The 23,788-nt window shown below is 39.9% G+C and overlaps 1 protein-coding gene across 1 annotated transcript in view; it reads left to right on the plus strand.

The window, feature by feature from the left end:
• Window positions 1-23,788, plus strand: part of cadm1a (cell adhesion molecule 1a) — a 485,577-nt gene that overhangs the window by 404,581 nt on the left and 57,208 nt on the right. The window contains exon 8 of the mRNA XM_085364061.1: window positions 12,837-13,009. Coding sequence (XP_085220187.1) covers window positions 12,837-13,009 — 173 coding nt within the window. The remainder of the gene's footprint in view (window positions 1-12,836; window positions 13,010-23,788) is intronic.

A 23,788-nucleotide genomic window follows, 5' to 3' on the forward strand; every position in this document is an offset into this window, starting at 1 on the left:
TCTAATAAACTTAGACCTACACCATCCTCCCTATTCTGGTATTTTAAAGAGTACTTAGCGTAAATATTAAGCAACCTAACTAATAGGGTTCCAACTCCCAGCAACAACAAAAAGAAATAAATAAAAAATAAGGAACCACCCCTCACGCGCCACCTCATGATGCTTAATCGACGTAATCAACCTTAATTTGATGCAGTGTGAAAAAAAATGCACAGAAATCAATTATTTTTCAAGAAATATTAAATAGATTCAACATCTTTCTTCAACAAAATTGCAGACTGCACAGATGGTACCTTCCCAAAGTAAAAAGTACTATAGCTTACTAGGGTATATATTAGACTTAATAGTCACTATATACAGTAATTGACTTCTATTCATTTTACATCAAATTAAAACTTTGGGTGTCAGATAATTATTTATTAAAAGCTCGACATTTTAAATGAGAATAAGAAAGAAAAGTATGTCTTTGTGCCCCCTTTTCCCTGTTCATGCCCTATCGGCCCCCCTGGCTAAACTTTGCTAGATCCGCCCCTGCACAGTTACCAGCGTCAGCTACGTAGAAAAAGATCCTGGTGTAGAAAGAAATATTAAATAAATTCTAACAACAGCTTATCAAGCTTAAACGTTCTGCTGTTGTTCAGCCGCTGGTTTGCTCTTTCTGGTGCAAAGTGGGCCAAAAACAAAGACGGACTCGCGACAGAAAAGCCGATCAGCTGATCATTTAAGCAGTTTCACGATTGAAGTAGCAGCCGGAGAGCGAGAGGCAGTCGCTTGTTAAGCTTAACGTGGGAATGCTTTACAAACATTCAGAGATGGACTTACACACTTGCTTTACTTCTCTCGGGGATAACTTTGTCGGAGATGAAATGCCAGGTTGCTAGCGAAGCTCCACATGCTATCCAGACCACCGACAGGTCCGGCATGCCACAGCTGCTCTATCACGTGATGCATACTGCTCCGACTGCTAACGTTCTGAGGTGAGTTACGGCGTGTTGCAAGTTTTGTGAGGTGCTTTCGTGATATTTAATGGATCGGATTACATTTTTTATTTTTCTCCGATATCTGATCCAGTAATTTAGGTCAGTATCGGACCGATACCGATACGTAATATCGGATCGGTCCATCTCTAATCAAAACCCAATTCAAAGTGCTTTTGTTGCCTAAACCTAACCACAGATGGAAGTCTGGATGTGAAACCCGGTCCTTTGTGTAAGAGTCGCTTTGTACGCCCACCATCCACCAAAAACACCTCCTGCTGTCTATGTTACAATTTGTAAATGTGGCACATTGGCACACAAAAACTAATGTTAATCTAATGCAGCCAGACAGTACATTCAACCCAAGCATAGAAAAAGGAAAAACACAAAAGCACTATTAGTTTGTGATTTATTGGAGCCTTCGTTGAACTATGAGAAAACATGCAAATATGGAGTGCATATTGCTATTCACAGTATCATGCATTAATTTCATCTGAGGCTTCCAGACCATTCATGGTTACACTGCACCTTTGAAGTTATAAAAGGACATAAGTCCAAAGACTTTCCCCCTTTGTAGTTAGTATAAGACCGCAAAATAAAAGTGAATGGAGAAAAGCAGACAGAAAATATTCTACTGGATTTGAGAACTCAGAAGCAGCAGTGGGTTTAGTTGAGGTAAAATGGCGAGGATACTATAAATTTAGTTCTCTCATTAGCTAAACTGGCATAACTTATAATGCCAGTGATGAATCATTGGCTTATTGTAAGCATAGAGTTTTTATTCTCTTTTGATGGGTAACATAACATATACTGCACACACCTCCAAAGTATGTGTCTGTGTGTATGAGTGAGACACGTTATATATGTCTAGTGTACAGTACTGTGCAAAAGTCTTGAGCCAATCCTTCTTTATATTTTGCTCAGAAAATGGGAAATAGGTGCAGCAACTTATTGAAACGTGCAACATATATGGAACGACTGTATATAAGGTACTGTAAAAGCAGAGTCTGTATGGTTCTAACGAGCTTCAGAGTCAATATTTGGTATGACTTCCTTTATTCTTTAGCATAGCCTGAAGTCTCTTTTGTCATTTCTTTAACTAGTCTTCTGGAATAGTTCTCCAGGCTTCTTGAAGGCCATTTATTCCACACTGCTTCAATAATGTTGACGCCTGGGCTCTGGGCAGGCCAATCCATGACTGATAGTGCTCCATGGTGTGTTTTTCTATCCAACTATGCTTTTACTACAGTGTGTTTGAGAACATTATCATGAAAAACAAAGCCGTTGCATGATCGCCAACACCACTGGGGAAGCTCCAAACCATATCAGAGCCTCCACCGTGATTTACAAATTACTTGCCACTCACTATTCTACCTACTGGAATCACTCCATAAGACCTGCTGGCATTGATTTTTAGTCCAGATCCTTTGTAATTAGCATGCGTCTCCGTTTTCTCCCTGTTTTCATTCCGTAAGAATGGCTTCTTGACAGCTACCCTTCCACCGGGACATTTCTGATGAGGCTTCAGTGAACAGCAGATGTATCAACTTAAGGGCTAGATGCATTTCTGAGGTCCTATGTCAGGTCTTTGCAATACATTTCCATATTTTTAGGGACATGACTTTCAAATGTTTTTTTCTGCTGTAGTTTTTTTGGTCTGTCGCTTCTTTTGTCCTCCACTTGTCTAGTTCCATCGACTTTCTTAAGGATGCACTGTTTTTGGCTAATAGCTTGTTATTAGCATCTGATTTTGGCTAATAGCTTGCTATTAGCATCTGATTTTGGCTAATAGAACCTTGTTGTTCTTAAAGATGCAATTTAAAATTGGATCTTTGGTCAATTTTCTGTTATGTTAAGTGGCTTAACAAAAAAAAAAGAATTTATCTGAAAACACCTTCTGTGGAGATACTGTTGGTTTTGTCCATTTTGGGTTATAGCTGTGGCTGAATCCATAAGCGACAACCTTTTCCCATTGTAGATATAAAAGGGCTCATTATAAGTTAATGAAAAAACTGTGATTATTATTTTCAGTGAACTATACACCAATGCAAACATAATAATGAGTGTTGTAAGGTAATGCGATTGTTTTTTTTTTTTGTTTTTTTTGTTTTTTTTCTTTCTTCTTTTTTTTTTCTTTTTCTTTCTTCTTTCTTTCGCTGTTCAATAGCTGACCTTAATCTTACAGAGAATGATCAAAGCTCATGTAGAAACAAACAAACAAGTGAACAAAAGATTTTCTCTTTCATTTCTGTCAAACAAAGCTGTATGAAACGTTTCCAGCTGTTAGTATCATGGTTGCTAGGCAACCTGGGCAGCGCAACGGAGGCTAGACCGTCCCATTTCACAAGCCTCGCACTTCCGGCCTTAGCGGTCTTTGAGTACGCGGCCCTTGAGGATCGTTGAGGCTGCAGACCCTAAATTGGGATACAGCCACAGACTCACACGCAGGCACTGCAACAGAGGGAACAGAGACGTGGGACCAGGACAGACACAGATACTGACTCGACACGGGGATAGCAACTAAGGATGCACAGAGACATAAACCATAAAAGAGAACTCTAACAAAGAAACCCAAGATTAGAAATGATAAATAGTATAATAAATTTAAAACCCTGGGTCCACGACCCAGGCATCCTAACACCCGCTCCCGAAATACAGAGATTGAACTACATAACTTTTCTCTCTTATTTCTTCCTGTTGGTTCCACCTTTAACTGTAGTCTGTTCTTAATCCAAGGATCTTGAATTCTCTCGCTTCGTCACAGCCACTTACAGATATGCCTGTTCTCAACCTGCTGGCATGTCTTTGGCAAGGTGTCCTTTGGAAGGTATTGGTGAGATGGAGCCACCCACGTCATACTCTTTCAGTATCCTTGGTCAGTGTTGTGGTGTATTTTAAGCCAAACATTGATCTTTCCCAAAACCTAACCATTACTTTTTTGTGCCCAAACCTAACCAGCAACTAAACCTCTCCAACATCATACCTCAGAGTTTGTCAGTCTGTAAAATACTGCCAGTGTGTAAAGGCACTAAAGATAAAAGAAGTTGTACCTAACAATGAGGTACGTACAACATCTGACAAATCTGCATCCGCTGACAGTCTTGGATGGAAAATATGGTAGTAGTGGAAAACCTTTTTGGCATTACATTTGATCAGACTGGGTATGTTTTATTCTTCAGAATGCAGAGTTGGTGATGTAAAATTGTGATTTAGGCCAACATGCACTACCTTTTGTTTTAAATGAGCCAGGCTGGAAATGGAAAAAAAAAGTGAAAGAAAGGGAGAAAAAGAAGCACAAAATGTACAAATGGGCTACAGGTACTCTCTCCTGGACAATAAGCCTGTGACTATATGTGCCGTCAACTCTTATTTGAAAATCTTTCCTGTGAGAGAAAGAAAAAAGTGCAGCAGAAAGTACTATAATTTTTTTTTTTTTTTTTTTTTTTTTTTTTGCCTGTCCAATGCGATTGTTGTCTAAATCCTGCATACTCGACTTTCCAAGTCTTCCCCATTTAGAACAACCAAGCATCTCTCAGATCTCCAGAGTTTTTCTTTAGGGGTATCTTGTTAGTCCCTTTATTATGCTGTAATATTAAAACCACCTGATTATTATTGTTTTAGGCCTCTTGTATAGGTGTTCTGGCATTGACATGTGACATTTAAAGGTGTCCTGTCATGTCTGGTGGAATGACTTTGGTAGCAGTTCCCTTGGGCCCTGTGGGTTCTGGGGTGGAGCTTGCTTGCCTTTGTACATCCTGTATATGTTTAATCACATGGGGATCTAGCGAGTTTGAAGGACACGTCAGTACTTTGGACTCTTGGTCATGCTTCTTGAGCTTATCTGTGGACTGTTTACTAATTGGTGGGCCACATTGTTCAGCTGATATATGCCAGTGCTACAGGCAGTACTATTATCATGTGGAGCGTGCGTAGTCTGTTTGCTCAAAATACCACCCACGTGAATGCCACTACTCAACATTCACCCAATTGTAACGAGATGATCCGTGCCATGTCCTGGCATTAAAAAAAGTGACTCGTGAACATTGCCTCATGGGCTAAAACTTAGTTTTTGATGACAAATTAGAAAATTGGAAATGCCAAATGTCACAACTCGGTGGAAGAGGAAGCTAAGAGTGGTACATAAGCCTGACAAGCACAGTGTGTTGTTTTACTCAACACTGGCTCTAGAACTAATCTTCTCGCAGACAGCAGAGATTTCTTCTAATTAGCCGATGGAGTTCAGCTGATGGATAGAATGGCTGTGAAAGTACAGTTTCAGGGAGAAAAACTGTGAGTGGAATGTGATAAGGACCTGGGTCCTGGCTAGTCTAAATACCCATTACTGGCTACATAATCACGTAATTGAATGGCTTCTATGTTCGTTTTTCAGATTTCCAAAGGGGAAATTTGAAAACTGACCTGTAATTATGAAATACATCAGAATTACTGTGTGATATTTTGAGCAGGTATTTAATTACTGCTGCTTTAAAAGTGGAGGACCGAGCAGAAGGGCATTAATAATAGTGAGGGGAGTGGGTCCTAATGTCTTGCAGTTAGAATTTCAGTAGGCAGAGGGTTGAATAGGCTGGGTGTTTTTTCCCCTAAATGATGAGTGATAATATTCTGAAGGTATCTAGGGAAAGTGTATGAGGCTGAGAGAGACTATATTGATGGATTCGAGACACTGGATATGCACTCATGAAGTCAATTTTGTGATTAAAGTTAAATGATTATTTGTGGTACACAGAGCTGTGAACAGAAAACTGTCCTCAACTAATTTTTCTCACCATTTTGAAAACTTACAGTGACTCGGTGCAAATAAGCCCTTTGAAATGCCTAGCCTTATCATCTGAAAGCTCCAGCTTGTTGCTCATTAGGATATTATTTCACCTGCATCATCGGTAAACCCAGCTGTTGGTTTGTTTAGATGGCAGGTCTTTGTGATATGAGATGTAATGGAGTGCAAATGAAACCATTAGGGAGAGCAGGGTTGAGCGTAGCCCTGAGAGCCTCCGGCAGGAGACCTGCTGAACTGTTCAAATATCAATAAATTGTACTTGGTGCTGTTGAAATCTATCAAATTAGTATGTTGACAAGCTAGTTCAAATTTGAACAGAACACAGTCATGAGATGAAGATGCTGTTATGAAAATTACATTACAAACTCAATGTGACCAACTTGCAGGTGCTTCTTTTGTTCAAATTCAAAGGTAAATGGCAGCCTTAGAAAAAGGCCCACGCCATGAAAACTTAATGGTTTCTGGAATCTGCAGACTTGAAAAGCAGTTTGTATTTTTGTTTTTTAGCATAAAAATATAGCTAAAAGAGGTGTTCACAACATTTTATACTGGATTTAAATGCCAACTAAGCTCGTTTATGTTTGTCATGCCCAACTAATGTCAGACAGTGTATTTATGAAGACACACATACAAACAGATTATCGTGTTAGTGACAAATGGAACCTAATAATTGTGTTAGTGACAAATGGGCCCTGTGTACCTGGGAGCGCACTGAGCACATAAATGCATACAAAAAGTGAATTGCGCTGCAGTAGAGGGTTAAAAAGTTTCAGAAGAAGTTTTTTACCTTGTAATGCGGTCGCTCTTGTCACGGACTTCAGCTGTCCTCTCTGCTGGAGAGTTGAAAGTTGGAAAGTGTGTGAAATTTAGTTTTTCGGGGAAGTGTTTTGCTAAGGGAATTAGAAGCATGAAAGAGTGATTGATAGTTATTACTGAAATGTGATTGAAATTAGTTTCCTTCCTTAGAGGTCTGAGTGAGGTGTAGACTTTCTAAGCAGGTTAAAATGCAACCAAACATAAGCAATCATAATTTCTTAGTGTGTTATTAAATGGCCTGTAGTTGTATAGTGCTTAGAATTAGAATTAGAATTAGATAGAACTTTATTAATCCCTCGGGTGGGTTCCTCTGGGAAATTCGATTTCCAAAAAAGCACAGCACCGACAGAAGTTACAGAGTTATACACACACACATATATATATAAATACAGAGACAATATAAATAAAATATACGAAGGGGATAAATAGAATAAATAGGAATAAAAATAAAAATACAAGTGAATTGCACATTTCAAGTATTGAGGTCTATTGCACTGTTGACTATTTACAAAAGTATTGCACAAAAGGTATTGCACAGTGAGGTGAAGAGGCACTACAGCTTAGTTGTTCCCCCCTCCTTTGTCCTCCTGTTTCCCCTCCCTCTCCCCTCCAGAGAGGAGTTAAACAGTCTGATGGCGTGTGGGACAAAGGAGTTTTTAAGTCTGTTAGTTCTTGTCTTGGGGAGAAGCAACCTGTCACTGAACAGACTCTTCTGGTTGTTAATGGCCGTGTGCAGAGGATGCCTGGCATTGTCCATAATGTCCATCAGTTTCTTTAATGTCCTTTTCTCTGCCACTGTCACCAGAGTGTCCAGCTTCATGCCGACCACAGAGCTAGCCCTCCTGATCAGTTTCTCCAGCCTGGATGAGTCCTTCTTTGCTGTGCTGCTCCCCCAGCACACCACAGCATAGAAAAGTACTCCAGCAACCACCGACTGGTAAAACATCCTCAGGAGCTTCCTGCAGATGTTAAAAGACCTCAGCCTCCTGAGGAAGTACAGTCGGCTTTGGGCTTTTTTATACAGGTGCTCTGTGTTGCATGACCAGTCCAGTTTATTGTCCACCCACAGCCCGAGGTACTTGTACTTGTTGACCACCTCCACCTCCTCCCCCTCTATCTGAACCGGCAGTGGACCTGCTCTAGACCTCCCGAAGTCCACAACCAGTTCCTTAGTCTTTGAGGTGTTGAGTTGCAGGTGGTTTGTGTGACTCCATGCGACAAAGTTCCTCACCAGACTTCTGTACTCCTCTTCCTGATCATCCCAGATACACCCCATGATGGCTGTGTCGTCTGCAAACTTCTGAATGTGGCATAATTCAGAGTTGTAGCAGAAGTCAGAGGTGTACAGGGTGAAGAGAAGAGGGGACAGCACAGTTCCCTGTGGTGCTCCTGTGCTGCTGACCACTGTGTCAGACGTGATGTCCTTCAGCCTGACGTACTGTGGTCTGTCGGTGAGGTAGTCGGAGATCCAAGCCACCAGGCAGGGTTCCACCTCCATCCTGTTCAGTTTTTCTTGAAGCATACAGGGCCGGATGGTATTAAAGGCACTGGAAAAGTCAAGAAACAGGATCCTGACCGTGCCTTTTCCCCCATCCAGGTGTGAGTGGGCTCTGTGTAGGAGGTACAGGATGGCATCCTCCACTCCGACACCCGCCTTGTATGCAAACTGTAGTGGGTCCTGGGCATGTTGTACCTGTGGACTAGTACCTGTGGCTTTACTAGTCCCTAAGGACCCCAAAGTGCTTTACACATCCAGTCATTCACCCATTCACACACACGTTCACACACTGGTGATGGCAAGCTACATATAACCACAGCCACCCTGGGGCGCACTGACAGAGGCAAGGCTGCCGGACACTGGCGCCACCGGGCCCTCTGACCACCACCAGTAGGCAACGGGTGAAGTGTCTTGCCCAAGGACACAACGACCGAGACTGTCCAAGCCGGGGCTCGGACCGGCAACCTTCCGATTACAAGGCGAACTCTTGAGCCATGATCGCCCACAGTTAAGTCTTTTTTTCATCTAAAGCCACAGGCCCCAACCCCTGGGCCACGGACCGGTACTAGTCTGTGAGTCGTTTGTTACCGGGCCGCGAGAGTTGAGGCTCGGTTGTGAAATTTATGGTTTTCAGGGTTTTTATCGTTAACTGTGTTTCCCTGGGTCTTTCCCTGTGTTGTAGTTGTGTCTTATTTTGAAAGAACTATTTATGCATTACCACCTGCGACCAGAGAGTATTAAGGGGCAGAGAGGAGGATGTTACTCTCAATGTTGTTAGCGTGTTTCAGGAGGACGCTGCTAATAAAGTTACACAATTGCACAGTGAATTTGCATTTATTATTATATTTACAAAATACCACAGTTTTTCTCTTGGTTGTATCATTTTATCCACAACACCTTAAAGGCCGGTCCGTGAAAATATTGTCTGACATTAAACTGATCCATGGCGCAAAAAAGGTTAGGGATCGCTGATCTACAGCTGATCTATATCTGTTAAATTAGGATTTTCCATGATTTTCTTTTTCAATATTCGACTATATACATTAATGGAAATATAATCTATAAGGTGAAAACAGTTTGGAACAAGGTTAAAAAGTCAGTACGTTGGCAGTACATTTGGCATCATAGTCATGGTAAAAAAAAATGAAGCTACTGCCAATCAGACACTCTCCAGATGTTACTATGTAATAGATCAAAATCTAATCTAATCTAATCTAAAAATGGTTCAAGGTACAAGTTCTGGGCTGAAAAGAGGTGAAAAATTTGAAAGGCCTTCAGAAAGCCTGGAGAGCAATTGCTTAAGACCACTTTAAAAAATGACAAGAATGTCTGCTTTGTTAGAAGCGAAATACAAGGGAACGAGTGGTGACTCTTGACTGCACTTTATTTGTCAAAATCTTTGTGTGCGAAACCCTCGTAAGCACCTTCGCATTTGCCTACACAGGCAGCTCTAATGCATTTCATCTTGGATGACGTTATGACTATGACATCAACAGCTGAACTCTGTTTGCAGGTTCAGCCAATGCCAGCTTTAAATTGGCCCTCAGATTTAAACCTTAGTCGTAATCCAGTCTTGACCATGAATCAAAGTTAGAACCAATCTTTAACTGTCTTCACTTTTCACTTTCCCATCTGAGGCTCAAAAACTCAGTATGAAACTCTGAAAGGTAGAAGTACAGAACAGGCATACACACACACACACACACACACACACACGCGCGCATAGATCAAAACAGTGTGCACTCCTGAATGCTCCTCCCTTCCAGCCCAATCCCCCACCCCCTGCAGTTTTCATACTTGGCATAGAGACAAGCTCACTACCCGTATTCATTTTATAAAGATGAAAACACAATCAATACAGTGAGCCGGGAATTGGAAGTCATTTTCATTAGAGCTGCTGAGAGTTGTGCAGTCATTACCAGCAGATAGCACAGGGGGCCCCGACTGCAGGCAGCCATTTGTATTCTAGACGCCTGCCCTTCCTCTCTCCTTGCAACCCCATCTTACCTCTTCCATCTATCTATACCTCCTTTCCTAGCTTCATTTTTCCCTCCTCACAACATCCGATGCACCTATAGAAACATTTTCTTCTAGGTTATGTTTCCAACTCCATCTGAGAAAACAACTCATATTTCTAAATGTTTTTTTTTTAATTTACATTTCACTTCACCTACAGAACACTTGCAGCAGACACGGTCCTCTCTCTTTCAAGCCATCCACCACAGCCATTAAAAACACTTGTGGTTTGTTTGTTTGTTTGTTTGTTTTGGAAATGAGCTTCAGGAGCTATTTCATATTTTTCTTTTTCCTGGATTTTTGTGCACCCCCACCCCCCTCCCATTTGCTTGCTCCCTTCACACCAAATGTTTTCAAATGGAGGGAAACAAGTTAAAACACCACAACAAAATGCAACAAGAGAGACCATCAGCACATGCTCAGGGGAAATAACAGTAGCTGGCAATGGCCATTGAAAGTTGCAGCAGCAAAATAGAGGTGTTTTGTCTTTTTCTTTTCTCTTCACCCTCTGTGACTCTGGGCACTTTGAGCTCATTGTCATAAAAATGGAATCTGTCACCCTGCTATAAACCTCAGTCAAGGTAGAAAAGAGAACAAAGAAAGACGCTTGGTAGGCAGCCACCTACAGAGCTTCTCTAAGTATACAAGCGTGAAAAGTCAAGACAAGGCTGGTGCACGGTTATTGTTACTTTTAGAGGTATGCAAAGGTACAGATGTCATTTCAATACATCTTATTTACCATTATTTATTGTTGCTTTAAACTAAAGACAAAAAAGATGAAGCTGTGTTAGTTATCTTCAGAGAAATGGTAATCTGTTACCACATGTGGGTAAAGTTGTTAAAAGGACCTGTAAATGTATGTCTACTGTAGAACAATCATATACTGAAGTGTTTTTACTGATTGAATCAATTTGCTAAACCTCCCTGGAATGAAATAAAAAGAGAAACTGAGATTTAGATAAAAAGACAAACGTGACATTGTGACACATATAATAGACTTTGGTCTTTTTTTTCATGAAATCTTAGTAGTCAGAGTATTACTACGTAAGCGCAGTGTACCACAAACATACAGTCATTTCTAAAACAAAACAAACTGACCTCTGAAAACAAAGAAACAAAGAATGGTGGGCTACTGTGATACTGACTGCACTGTGAAAAAGGTATTTGAGCTTGAACAAAACATGCAAACAATTAAGCAACAGTTGTCCAAGATCGGATACTGATGTCAGTCCAGAGGGTTGTTTAACTTGTTCATTTTTATATAACCAAAAGTGCAAAACAAATGCAGACCTATAACCTCCTAAGACCCGAACTCTTCCAGAGCATGCATTTTTAATTTCTCTTTGATATTTGGGCATATTGGGGCCCGATGAATGTAAAAACAAAGAATTATCAAATGTTTGTTTTTTTTACCTGATTTTTGTTGCTAAGAAAAGTGAGAGCCACAAATGAGGATATTTGTTAGAATTTTGATAGAACAGTAGCAGTATAATGTCCTCGTAAGTGGATATCAGGCCCTTGCAGAGCAAAATTGAGTATTTTGGTCTAAATAACCCAAAATGTGATGTCCACATATGTGGACGGCAGGTCCTAGGAGGATAATATAAAAAAGAAAAAGAAAACTCAAAAGATGGAAGTTCTTGGTTGCCTTTGGGATGCCATGGGATTTGTGTGTGTCTGTGTGTGTGTATTGCATGACCTTTACTCTGGGGCCAATCCTTAATCATTAGTTGGCCATACAAGATAATTATTTGGTAGATTGACAGGAGATTTATTACATGCATATTGCCCAAATATGAAACCTATAGCGAGTACATTAAAATGGTAATATAACCTTGGTACCGTTGCCGGTGCTTGCTGGACTGTCTGATCACTGAGGTTCTGTCTTCAATATTACATAGACCCTATAATCTATCGGCTTTACCTTACAGTGTAAAACACTGTTGTTGTGAATTGCCATTCTATTTTTTTTTTTTTAAGTATTACTTTAAAAAAAACAAAAAATATATAAATATTAACATTTTCTGTACATATTCTAAGTATGTATGGCTATAATGTTACAATATTGTTGTTTTTTAAAGAAAAATAAAAGGAATATAAAATAATGTGACAAGAATTTTAATTTTCTCATAATTTGAATGACAGTGTGATTGCATTTTATGGTTTTTAAATTAAAAAAAAAAAAAATAATATATATATATATATATATATATATATATATATATATATATATATATATATATATATATATGTGTGTGTGTGTGTGTGTGTGTGTGTGTGTGTGTGTGTGTGTGTGTGTGTGTGTGTGTGTGTCCCCATAAACATAAGATACATTTTCACTTTCAACCTTAGTAGTTAGTCATACTAAATAAAGGATCATGAAATAGAACTGCCAAGATTCAGCTTTGAAGTATCAAGAAAAAAAATTGATGAGAAGTACTTAATGAAAAGGTTTTTTAAGTAAGAATTAGTTCAATGTATGTTGTGGACTCTAATTGGTTCCCACTTTTAAACAGCATGAAACTTGATTTTACAATTCATTCACTGATAATATGAATGCCGTTCATTTAAAACAAGGTATGCAATATGAAATATATATATATAATATATAAAATATAAAAGGTATTGCTGATATAGGGGATCAATAAAAGATCTCAAAGACTGGCCGAAACTAGCTGATGAAGAGCAATGTGATCTTACTCCTGTACTTACTCTGGTGTTTTAATTTCAGGCCACAGCGGGTGAACTGGTTGAAGGTGGATGACGACGTACCTTCCCATGCAGTTATCACCGGCGCCGATCTTTACATTGAAAATCTAAACAAGTCCTACAATGGAACCTACCGTTGTGTGGCATCCAACTCAATTGGAGAGGCTTACGATGACTACACCCTCTATGTCTATGGTACGTTCATCTATCACTGATCCACTAATATTTTATTATCTCTTACTGAACAAACTTCCAGGTCTTTTCCTTTACTTTCTGAGGCTTTCTTTCTTCAGAGGACCAGTTCTAGTAAAGTATGAATTGTTGCTTCCTTGTACTCTGTCTGAGCTATATTAACATTTAAAGATCTTCAAAACTTTGGCCTTTTTGAAGAAGTTTTAGGAGAGTGAACATAAACAGCAGAATAATTTATTTGTAGAGTGATGAATGATTTTTAAGACTGGTAAGCAGTTAACTCTGGTGCTCATTACTAGGTCTTGGAGCACACTGAATACTCTACTGGCATAATCCAGAGTATGCAGGCTGACTTTTAAATACGGTCTCTGTTTTATTACAGCATAGACTTATTATATTTATATGAACAGCTTGTCACTGTACTCTATTCACTTTGTTAACCTAACTGCCATGCACCTTCATGTAGGAAATACATTACAAAAACATTTGGTCTCTAATAAACTTTTAAATGCATGATTATTGTTATTTAAACAGGATTGTTGTTCGTCTCACTTGTGCCTCAGTAACACACCTATGCTCAAGCAACTACTTAAGATGTTGCTTCTATTTTGTTCAAAGAAAACACGAAGATCCTGTCTCACAATTGTGTCTTTGTATTTTGACTGGCTATTTTAATTAGACACATTTTTGCATACACACATTTTAGATTTTACAAACAAATTCTTGTGACATGTCTTGAAATTTTAAATACTTTGCTGCAAAAATGGAATTCTAGATATAAGAAGGAAATGTATTGTTAGTTTGACTAGTGGATATAACAAATATAACTTAATAGTTAAAGTTAGAAAAATGAAAAATATCACATTTTTTGATGGCTTTAAAAATATTAAGTTCACTAGGTAGTGTGGATTAGTTCCAGACTTCTGAATTTAGCTCTGAGCGTAATAAACTAAAGTTCTTGTAGGCCCTAGAAGCACACTAGAAGGTGGTCGGCAATTGGAGAAAACAATAATAGCTGCAATTCCCTTCAGTGTGTGGTTTGCTCAAGAAGTAAACATCACTACATCTGCTCCATTGAGTTATTGCATTTTGTTTTTAATATACTGGCCCTGAGACCACAGAGTATTATTACGTCCTAATATAGCTTAAGTGATTTTTATGTATGTGCCCTAAAATTTGCCTTAAATGGCTTTATGATCTTTACAACATATACCACAATAATACATGTAAGCAAAAATTACTTTTATAGATGATGCAAAGTATGCCCTCAGCTTGCTGCCTGTATGTTGGAGTTGCTTGAGGATGCTCCACCTGTGGACTCTGTTGTCCTCTTGATAGGCTCCAATGCTCATGTGGGCATGATTGGGAGGAACGGCCTGCCAGATCTGAACTCAAGCAGTGTTCTGTTACTCGATTTCTGTGCAAACCACAGTTTGTCCATAACAAACACCACGTTCAAACAGAGGCACTCTAGGCCGCATGTCGATGATCGATTTTGTAATCGTTTCATCAGATCTGCAACCATATGTTCTAAACACTTGGGTGAAGAGCAGTGCTGAGCTGTCAACTGATCACCACTTGCCAGAGGTCCCTGTCCACAAGATCTTCAACTCCCACATCCGGCAGAACTTTGACAGCATTCCAAGGGAGATTGAAGGAGGTCACTGAGGCAGTTTAACAACTCCTTGGTGGCAGATCCCCTGGGGCTGATAGAATAGAATAGAATTAGAATAGAATTCAACTTTATTGTCATTGCACATGTCACAAGTACAAGGCAACGAAATGGAGTTTGCATCCATCCAGAAGTGCTTTAGTATAGATATATTACAAGACATATATATTATATATTACATACAAGTTACATTTCCATAAATATATATTACAAAAATGATGAGTTTCACCCTGAGTTCTTCAAGGCTCTGGGGTTGTGGGGTTGTCTCGGTTGACATGCCTCTACAATGTTGCACGGAGATCAGGGGAGGTACCTCTGGATTAGCAAACCGGGGTGGTTCCCATCTTTAAGAAGTGGGACCAGAGGGTGTGCTCCAACTATAGGGGGATCAGACTCATCAGCCTTGTAGCAATGGGCCAGACACCCATTGCTACCCATTGCTGATTATATAACCGCTGCAAGAGCTTGGTCCGCATAGCCAGCAATAAGTCGGACTAATTCCCAGTGGGTGTTGGACTCCAACAGGGCTGCTCCCTGTCACCAATTCATTATTTTTATGGACAGAATTTCTAGGCATAGCCAATGGGTGAAAGGCTTGGCTCAGCACCTCCAAGTCTGAGGCCATGGTCCTCAGCCAGAAAAGGATGGAGTGCCCACTCCAGAGATTGACAAATGGATTGCTGTTGCCACAGTGAGGTGAATACTGTACCAATCCATTGTGGTCAAGAGAGAGCTGAATGTAAAAGCACAGTTCTCGATTTACTGGTTGATCTACATCCCTACCCTTACCTGTGGTCACAAGCTTTGGGTAGTGTGCGAAAGAACAAAATTGTGAATACAAGCGGCGGAAATCAGGTTTCTCCGAAGGGTGGCTGGCTTCACCCTTAGAGATGGAGTGAAGAGTTCGGCCATCCCTGAGTGACCTCCTGTGTGAGGTGTTCTGGGCATGTCTCACCGAGAGGAGGCCCCGGGGCACACCCAGGACAAATTAAATCTCTCAGCTGGCCTGGTGTTCCCCCGGACAAGGTTGAGGAGGTGGCCAGGCAGAGGGAGGTCTGGGCTTCTCTGCTTAGGCTGCTGTCCCCCTGGCTCGGACCTGGGTAAGCGGAAGAAAATGGATGGATGTATGGATATGATGCAAAGTGTACACGGCTACATGCTATCTTTTCATCCCCCAGCTGGGATCACTGGATGAGGGGTGTGCATTCCGTTAAGCACCGGAGCTCCTGTCCACACACCTGGAGTTATACCACACCAGCTTCAGCCTACTTGGACCAGTTTTACTCATTTATGTCGCTTCCATGTTGGTCCCTTCTTTTTCTGTATGCATTTCTGTCATTCTCATAAACATATTCTCAACATGTTTTTGTATTGTTGATACCAATAGCATTTAATACCCGAGCAAGGCATTATACTCTAATGCGCTCATTTTCCCTGACCAAAATTACTTCACTATCCCTTTTGGTAGACCCTGAGCATGCAGAGAAATAATTTGGCTGCTATTGTGAGATGGAATTAGCAGAGTGGCAACGCTTGGGGTTTATTTTTTATGTGGGGTGTGAAATACAAGTTCAGTGCCTGATGGACACCAGCTGAAAAGATGTTATTTACAGCAGAGCGAGCTGCTGTGCTAATGATGAGTACACTAAAACAAGAGAGGTACCATTGCAGACCAGGAAATGGCTCACTGCCACCTGCTGTATTATATTTATTAGTTATTATGTTAGCTGTGTCTTTTCCTGAACTATTTTTTTCTCCTTTTTATCCAAGGATAGTATGAAATCACTGCTACCTAACTATAGATGTGGAGCTTTCTCCAAATTTGTAACATTTATAAACATGAACAAAATTTTTGACTGAAAAAACTTTTCCACATTTACTGAGCCACTAGGGCACAGTAACTGGTAACAACTGCAATTGAACCTGAGTAATTTGTTCATGTTGGAGAGGAGGTTTAAATCACATCTGAAGCCTCCTGCCAGAGAGGCAGTCCACACTGACAATCTCTCTCCACAGGCATTATACTAAACAGCTAAAGGACTAAATACTCTATCCTGTAGGAAAATATGATGCTGAATTTTTTTTTTCAACTACACGTATTCAAACAAAACCATTTTTTAAATAAAGTCATGCTGATGTGTTTATCATAATGGTCTTTTTTAATAATTATATTTTGCACAGAGCTGTAAAACCTTTGTAACAAATGTAACAATGTAGCTGAAGCTGTAATGTGATTACTGAATTTAGTACTGTACAGTACTTTGAAAGAAACATTGTAAATATAGGTCAAATTCCAGCTACATGTTTAGTACAGTCATTGTACAATGCAATGTGACCACAGTAATAGTGTTATTTTGTAACAATGTAACATTGCTACTTTGTAACATGCGCACTAACCCTAAAAGTGCCTGTCTGTGCATGCAGATGTGTTTGTACTCAGTTACAACACAGATAAAAGCATCAGTAGCAGTAAAAGTGTACCTTAAACCCATGTTGTCCCTAAGTAGCAAAATTCATAAATCACAACTTTGCATTCAGTATAAATTTTGTGGTATTTATTGCTGGCATTTTGTGCCTCTCTCTCACTAGTCCTAACCAACAAAATCCCATGGTGAGGGCTGCAAGTCGGCCTCTCTTATCCACCCACACTCCCCCTGGTGAGAGAAACACAAAGATAATCATGGTGCAACATGTGGGCAACTAAAAGCCTTGCACACAAAAAAAGAAATCCGCCATTAAAACCACAGAAGACCTCCATCCTTTTAGAGCTAGTCTTTTGATGACTTTGATGTGTCCGTGGGTCCCACACTCCTAATGTCTACAGTAATTCAGCAGCCAATTGTGCCAAACATTCGCCGTGCTAATGGGAAGACAGGATGTTGTGGTAGAGCTGTCAGAAGCTGATTCTCACATTATGTTTCAGAGCTCCTTCCAACACACATATGCACACACACACACACACACACACACACACACACACACACACACACACACACACACACACACACACACACACACAAGCATGCCACCTGCTGCTCCAGCACTATCAGCACCATGAAAGCATCTCTGCAGTCAACCTTTTACGTCAGCAGTAGCTTTAAGAGGGGCATGGCTCTGCACAAAAACATGACCCCTATAGGCAATAAACTGCTTGAGTGAGTCACACTGACCTCAGCTTTGTTCTCGTGTTTGTGTTCCATTTAGATAAAAATGAGCTCTGATGCATATGCCCATTTCATTTTGGTTTGTTTTGGGTTGGTGCGATAGCTGCCAGTCACACTGCGAGAGCTGTCAGTTAAACTAAATACATGGATCGTGACTACGTGAAAAATAGAATTCCACACAGCATTCCACTGCTTGCTGCCAGACGCATTGCAAGATTCATTTGAGATGGTACAGAAAAATAGACCAATGATTAAATTTTATAGTTAGAAATTATTTTTATAGCAATTCAAAATCTAGATTACTTTAAAAATCATTAACAGACTGTTAATTGTTATGGCTGTAATTTACAGTATAACAGGATATTATAAGCGTATAGTGAAAATTAAAAGCCGAAAAAAGGCTTCTCACCAAAAATGTTTCTGGTCAAGTTTGTCTCTTGCTCTTCTGTGCTTTTCAAACAACATCCCAGGAAATTTTGGTAAAATATGTAAATATATATTCTCACGTTGTATAAATGATTTAATATTCTGTGTACCTGAGTGATTTGTGAAGTTCTGTCAGCCTAATGTCAGAATGTTCTTATTGTTACAATACACTTCCAACTTGCACTCACTGGGCACTTTATTAGGTACAACTTGCTAGTACAGCATTCCAGCCCTTTTTGCCTTCAGGACTATCTTATTTCTTCATGGCAAAGATCCAACAAGGTGCCGGAAACATTCCTCAGAGATTTTTCTCGATATCAATATCATGGTATCACACTGTTGCTGCAGATTTGTTGGCTGCAAATCCATCATGCAAATCTCCCATTCCGTCACATCCCAAAGCTGCTCTATTGGATTGAAATGTGAGTACATTCACTTGTCAGGTTCAAGAAACCAATCTGAGATTTGAGGTTTGTGATAAAGTCCTTTATCCTGCTGGAAGCAGCAATCGGAAAATGGGTGCACAGTGGTCATAAAAGGATGGACATGGTGAGCAACAATACTCAGGTAGACTGTGGAATTTAAATGATGTTCAGCTGGTGCTAAGAGGTCCACAGTGTGCCAAGAAAATATCCCACACACCGTTACACCACCAGCAGTACCTACAAGGGGATGAATGCATGTTTTCATGTTTGTTCAGACCGAATTCTGACTCTGCCATCCAAATGTCACAGAATTAGACCAGGCATGTTTTTTTTCATCTATGCCACCAACAAACATGCAAGTTTCAAAATCACTTAGATCACTTTTTTATCCACATTCTGATGCTCAGTTTGAGCTTCAGCACTTAGATATTTGTTAATTAAATATTTCTGTTAATGAGCAGTTAAACAGGTGTAACTAAAAAACTGGCCAGTGAGTGTGAATTTCATCCAACCTTACTGACTAAAGATTCGATTTTCCCTGACAAATTAACAGAAGCAAAAATACCGAATTTAATTTAACCTTATTTCTGCTGGGATTTTAAAAGTAAAGCAGAGCAGAGTAGCAACACTTCAGCATGTTTTTCCAACTGTCATTCAGCTTTGCCTGGAATAACAAAAAGATATTGGCACTAGCTGTTTAAAAGACCTCTTATCAACAGCTTCACCAAAAAAACCCCCCCCCCAAAAAAAACGGTTTCATGTGGCAATGCCACACAAATGAGTCAGTTCTTGATTTTAGGCACAGCACTTGGTCAATAATGCATACAGTTAGTTATACCTTTATAATGTTACACAATATGTGTCTGTGAGGCAGAAAAGAGCAGTATGGGCTGCTGTTTAGTCCCCAGCCTCCTCCTTGGGATCTCAGTATAGCTCCTGAATGAAGAAGCGACAATATGTCTTGTTATTCCTTGGCATAGACCAAATGACCTGGTTAACATGTGTGAAAGCACACTTGTGTTAACTGGGCAGATTAAAGAGTTCCATAAAATAAGTAAATACATGCTAATTGCTAGCTACCATATGTTGCCTCCAGGCTATTTCATTCAAGTCCAGTATATCACGAGATCCCGCATATATATGCAGGGTAATAAAGATGAAGGCAGTAATACTAAGCCAAAAAATAGAAACAAATGTAACCAATTACCAGTGTTATTGCTTCAGCAATGCAAAAGGAGATATCGTGAAAAACCATCAATTTTAAATGACTTCCATAAAATGAAAATTCTCTGCCACTCTGTCAACCTCGGGCCTTAAAGCACACACAATATAGCTCTGTAACTTGCAGCTATGTAAAGTCTTCATTGGACCTCCACCATCATTACTCCCTGTGCTCGGCAGCCAAAACAAATACAGCCATATAGCCGGCATCTCCTCTAATGCATTTGAGTCCTAAATATTGTGACCCTAAGTGATGGAGAGCACCATGAGACTGGCTGACACTAACAATGTTAACAGTGAAGAAAGCAGTCTGTATTGCTCCAACTCTCACTGCCTCTCATACTTCACAGGGTAAGAAAACACAACCATCAGGGTTTTCCTTTCACAGTCGAGTGAGACCCAACGCCGAGGGGTTTTAAGTTGTTTACAGGCTGCCGCTTACCCAATAACTGAGTTCTCTTCTTCTCTGCTCCTACACCAGCACTGGATTTTATTGCACACTAGCAGCATGTTTAGTGACCCTGTTGCTCTCAGTCATCCTTCTACTTGCTTTACACTTCTTCTCCTTCAAATTGCATGGCAGTTTTTCCCCACAAATCACTGTTATCTCTTAGAGTCGGATCCAACACGCCTTGAAGAGTGTCCCAAAACACCCCGTTCAAGCTGCCTGTGCTCTTAGTTGCTTAAATTGCACTTGAGTGGAAGTGAAATTGCAGATGTAAAATGTTCTGAGGAGGAAAAGTAATTCATCACTTCCAAAACAAATTTGTATGGACTTTATGTTTTAAATCCCTTCTGTCTGTTATTAAGACGTAACAAGATATATGAGAGGCAATATTTTAGATGTTTCTTTAAAATGTATCACCACAGGCAAGATGGATTGTGTCACAGTGGCTTTCACTCTTAAGTTACAATTATACACAATTTCACATGGAAATGGCTGTCAGGTCCTGTCAGGTGCCCATTACATTAATGAATATCAAAGTATATTTGTGCGTGTTTGTTCATATTCTCAAATTAGAGAGCAGCTTTTTCACTTTTTGTCTCTGAATGAAAGAACCTCAATTCTGAATAGGTTGTATACTGGACTCAACAACATCCTTCAAGAATTGTGTTGTTGCTATTTTAGTTACTTTTTATATATTTTGTAATTTCTCAGTGGAAATAGAAATCAAACTTTACAGTTCAAAGAATTTTTATACACATTTACAACTTTGGAATCTGAAAAAAAGACAATTTAACCCTTTAGAGCCGGTCGGAGCGGGCACGCTCTGTTTTGCATAACTATTTTTAAATCCCGCTCTGCAACCACGTAAGCTAGCGCAATAATTTTTTTTGCATATGAAACCGGAGGAGTTGTACTTACATCTTATGCCATCAGCTTGTCCTAAGTCACAGTTTCCTTCCACATATAGCTTTGCAAAAACTGCATAAAAAGCACTTGCAGCAACAAAAACATAATATTCCAGAAACACGCTTTGCCGATCCGATCAGCTGTTCATAACACTTCCTACGTTGGAATAGACGTCAGCGCGAACTTTTGCATGTCCGCCATTACCTGCCCGAAGCCGGAAGTGACGTCATTTTCGCGGAAATGTAGTTTTTTTTACCATCAGGGCCTCAGGGCCTATACTGGTGCTTTTAAAAGTTATGTTTGACTTTATGACTTTCTGTGTCGTTTCTGGGATGCTTAGGACTCATATTGCACTGCTGGAAATAGTTTATTTTGATGCACATGCTGCTTTTTTGCAAATTTGCAGTATAATATTTATTTTCGTTTTTCCTGCAGTATATAAAAATTGGTGTATTTCAAAAATAAAACTTTGAAGACACTCAAAATAAATTTCCTGTGGTAGGAAACTATTTTGTGCAACTTTTTTGTATTTACAGTTTTGAGGGATAAGCCTCTTAAATTTCTCTAACTAGAAATATATGTTAAAAAAGCAAAAATGATTTTCAATTTTTTGTAGTTTATTGCACTTTTTTGCAATTGATGTAATTACTATGCACTTAATGAATACATATTATTAAAATCTGGGCTATAATTGTTGTATTGATGTATAGCAACTTGAAATGCTCCCAAAAATGGCACCACACCATGTAAAAGTATAATATAAGCTCTGGCGGACTTGGTTCTATGGTAGGTCTTAAAGGGTTAACAGTTGAATCAAGAACAGTTCCTGAAGAGGGCTTCAAAGAACAGACGAAAAAAAGGAAAGGACTCTAACTGGATTACCTAAGAAAACAACAAATCAGTGATGCATTTATGCAGTGTTTTGGAAAAACAGAACGCAAGTAATTAGAGACAGCATCATACGAGGCCCCATCTACAATCTTGTTTAGCTGCTAGAATTAGGCTAGAAATTTCTGAATTTAGTTTGGAAAATATTAACGTTTTACCTGTTGATCTACATTCCCGCTCTCACCTATGGCCAAAAGCTCTGAGTAGTAACCGAAAGAATGAGATCACCGATGCAAGTGGTGAAAATGAGGTTCCTCTGAGGAGACGGAGTAGAACTTCTACTCCTCCACATCTAAAGGAACCAGCTCAGGTAGTTCGGCCATTTGACTCATGTGCCTCGTAGGGTGAGATGCTTCAGGCATTTCCTACCAGGACGACGCCTAAAAGCAGGACCCAGGACGAGCTGGAGAGATTACAATTTGATGTCTATCTTGGGAACAAATTGGTGTTCCCACAGATGAGCTACAGGAGGAAAGGAAAAGGGGGATTTAGACTGCTGTCCCTGGGACCCAGACCCAGATAAATGGAAATAAATAGACAGCAGTGCGGTATGCTATAAACTAGCCAGTGATTTACCACAGCCAGGGTGCTTACCTGTACCTTCTGGCTGTAGCTCAGGAGGTAGGACAGGGCTCTACTAATTGGAAGGTTGGTGGTTCGATCCCTGGCTGCTCTAGTTTGCTTGGCATATATCATTGTGCAAGATCCAAACACCTAGTTTCTCTCTGATGAGTGTGAATGTTAGCTACAAAGTGCTTAAGTATATTAAAGTAAAAAGCACTTGTATAAATGGGTGAGTAAGGCATGTTGTATAAAGTGCTTAGAGTTGAGGTAGAGTAGAAAAATGCTATATAGGAAACAGTTCATTTACTTGGCAAAGATTAGTTTAATACATTTTAATTATTAATTAAGTAATCTGGAACATAGCGTGTGATGTCAGTAAAAGGATAGTTAAGCTCATCTGCAAAAAAAAAGGTTAGGAATTACAAATACTCCAGTGTTAAATACAATAAGTCTATATGAATGGTGGTACATAAATCAAACCATTGTCATTATGTAAAAAACAGTACTGTTGTTTTATTAAAACCATTGCAAATTTAAATAGCTTTGCTGTCTACTATCAATCAGTCGTTGCTGCAGCTATTTCTTTCCCCCAATTTCTTATTGGTTGGTGATGTTATTGTGCAAATATAGGGCTCCTGTCTCATCTGGTGCTCACACAGAGTTCTTTAACTCACTGGCTTTAGCAGGAATGATTCCTGTCAGGCTGTGTCTCAGGGCTTCCTGCAGTCCTGCTCCTTTCGTTCAAACCAGAAACTGATTCATAAGCCTCATCAGTAAACAAGGCCCGGTGACTCAGCGGGAGGAAAAACACATTCAGCCTGTCACATTTGAAAGTCAATGAGCTCCAGCATTCTTTGATACATTGCACCAGCTAGCCACCAATAACGAGAGATGTAGTGTACGTTCAGACAGTCTCGCCAGTGTTCCTTTGAATCTTGAGTGAGTTGTTGACACTGATGATCCCAAACATCTGCTGGACCCTCACAGTTCATGATGGGATAAAACCAATTAGACAGCACCACCTCCGAGCTGGAGTTTGTTGGCTCTCAAGCATGTGTGAAACTCATC

Source organism: Diplotaxodon limnothrissa, linkage group LG10 (genome assembly GCF_057381915.1).
Source record: "Diplotaxodon limnothrissa isolate DT_005_m linkage group LG10, D_limnothrissa_male_GT1.1, whole genome shotgun sequence".
Taxonomy (NCBI): Eukaryota; Metazoa; Chordata; class Actinopteri; order Cichliformes; family Cichlidae; genus Diplotaxodon; species Diplotaxodon limnothrissa.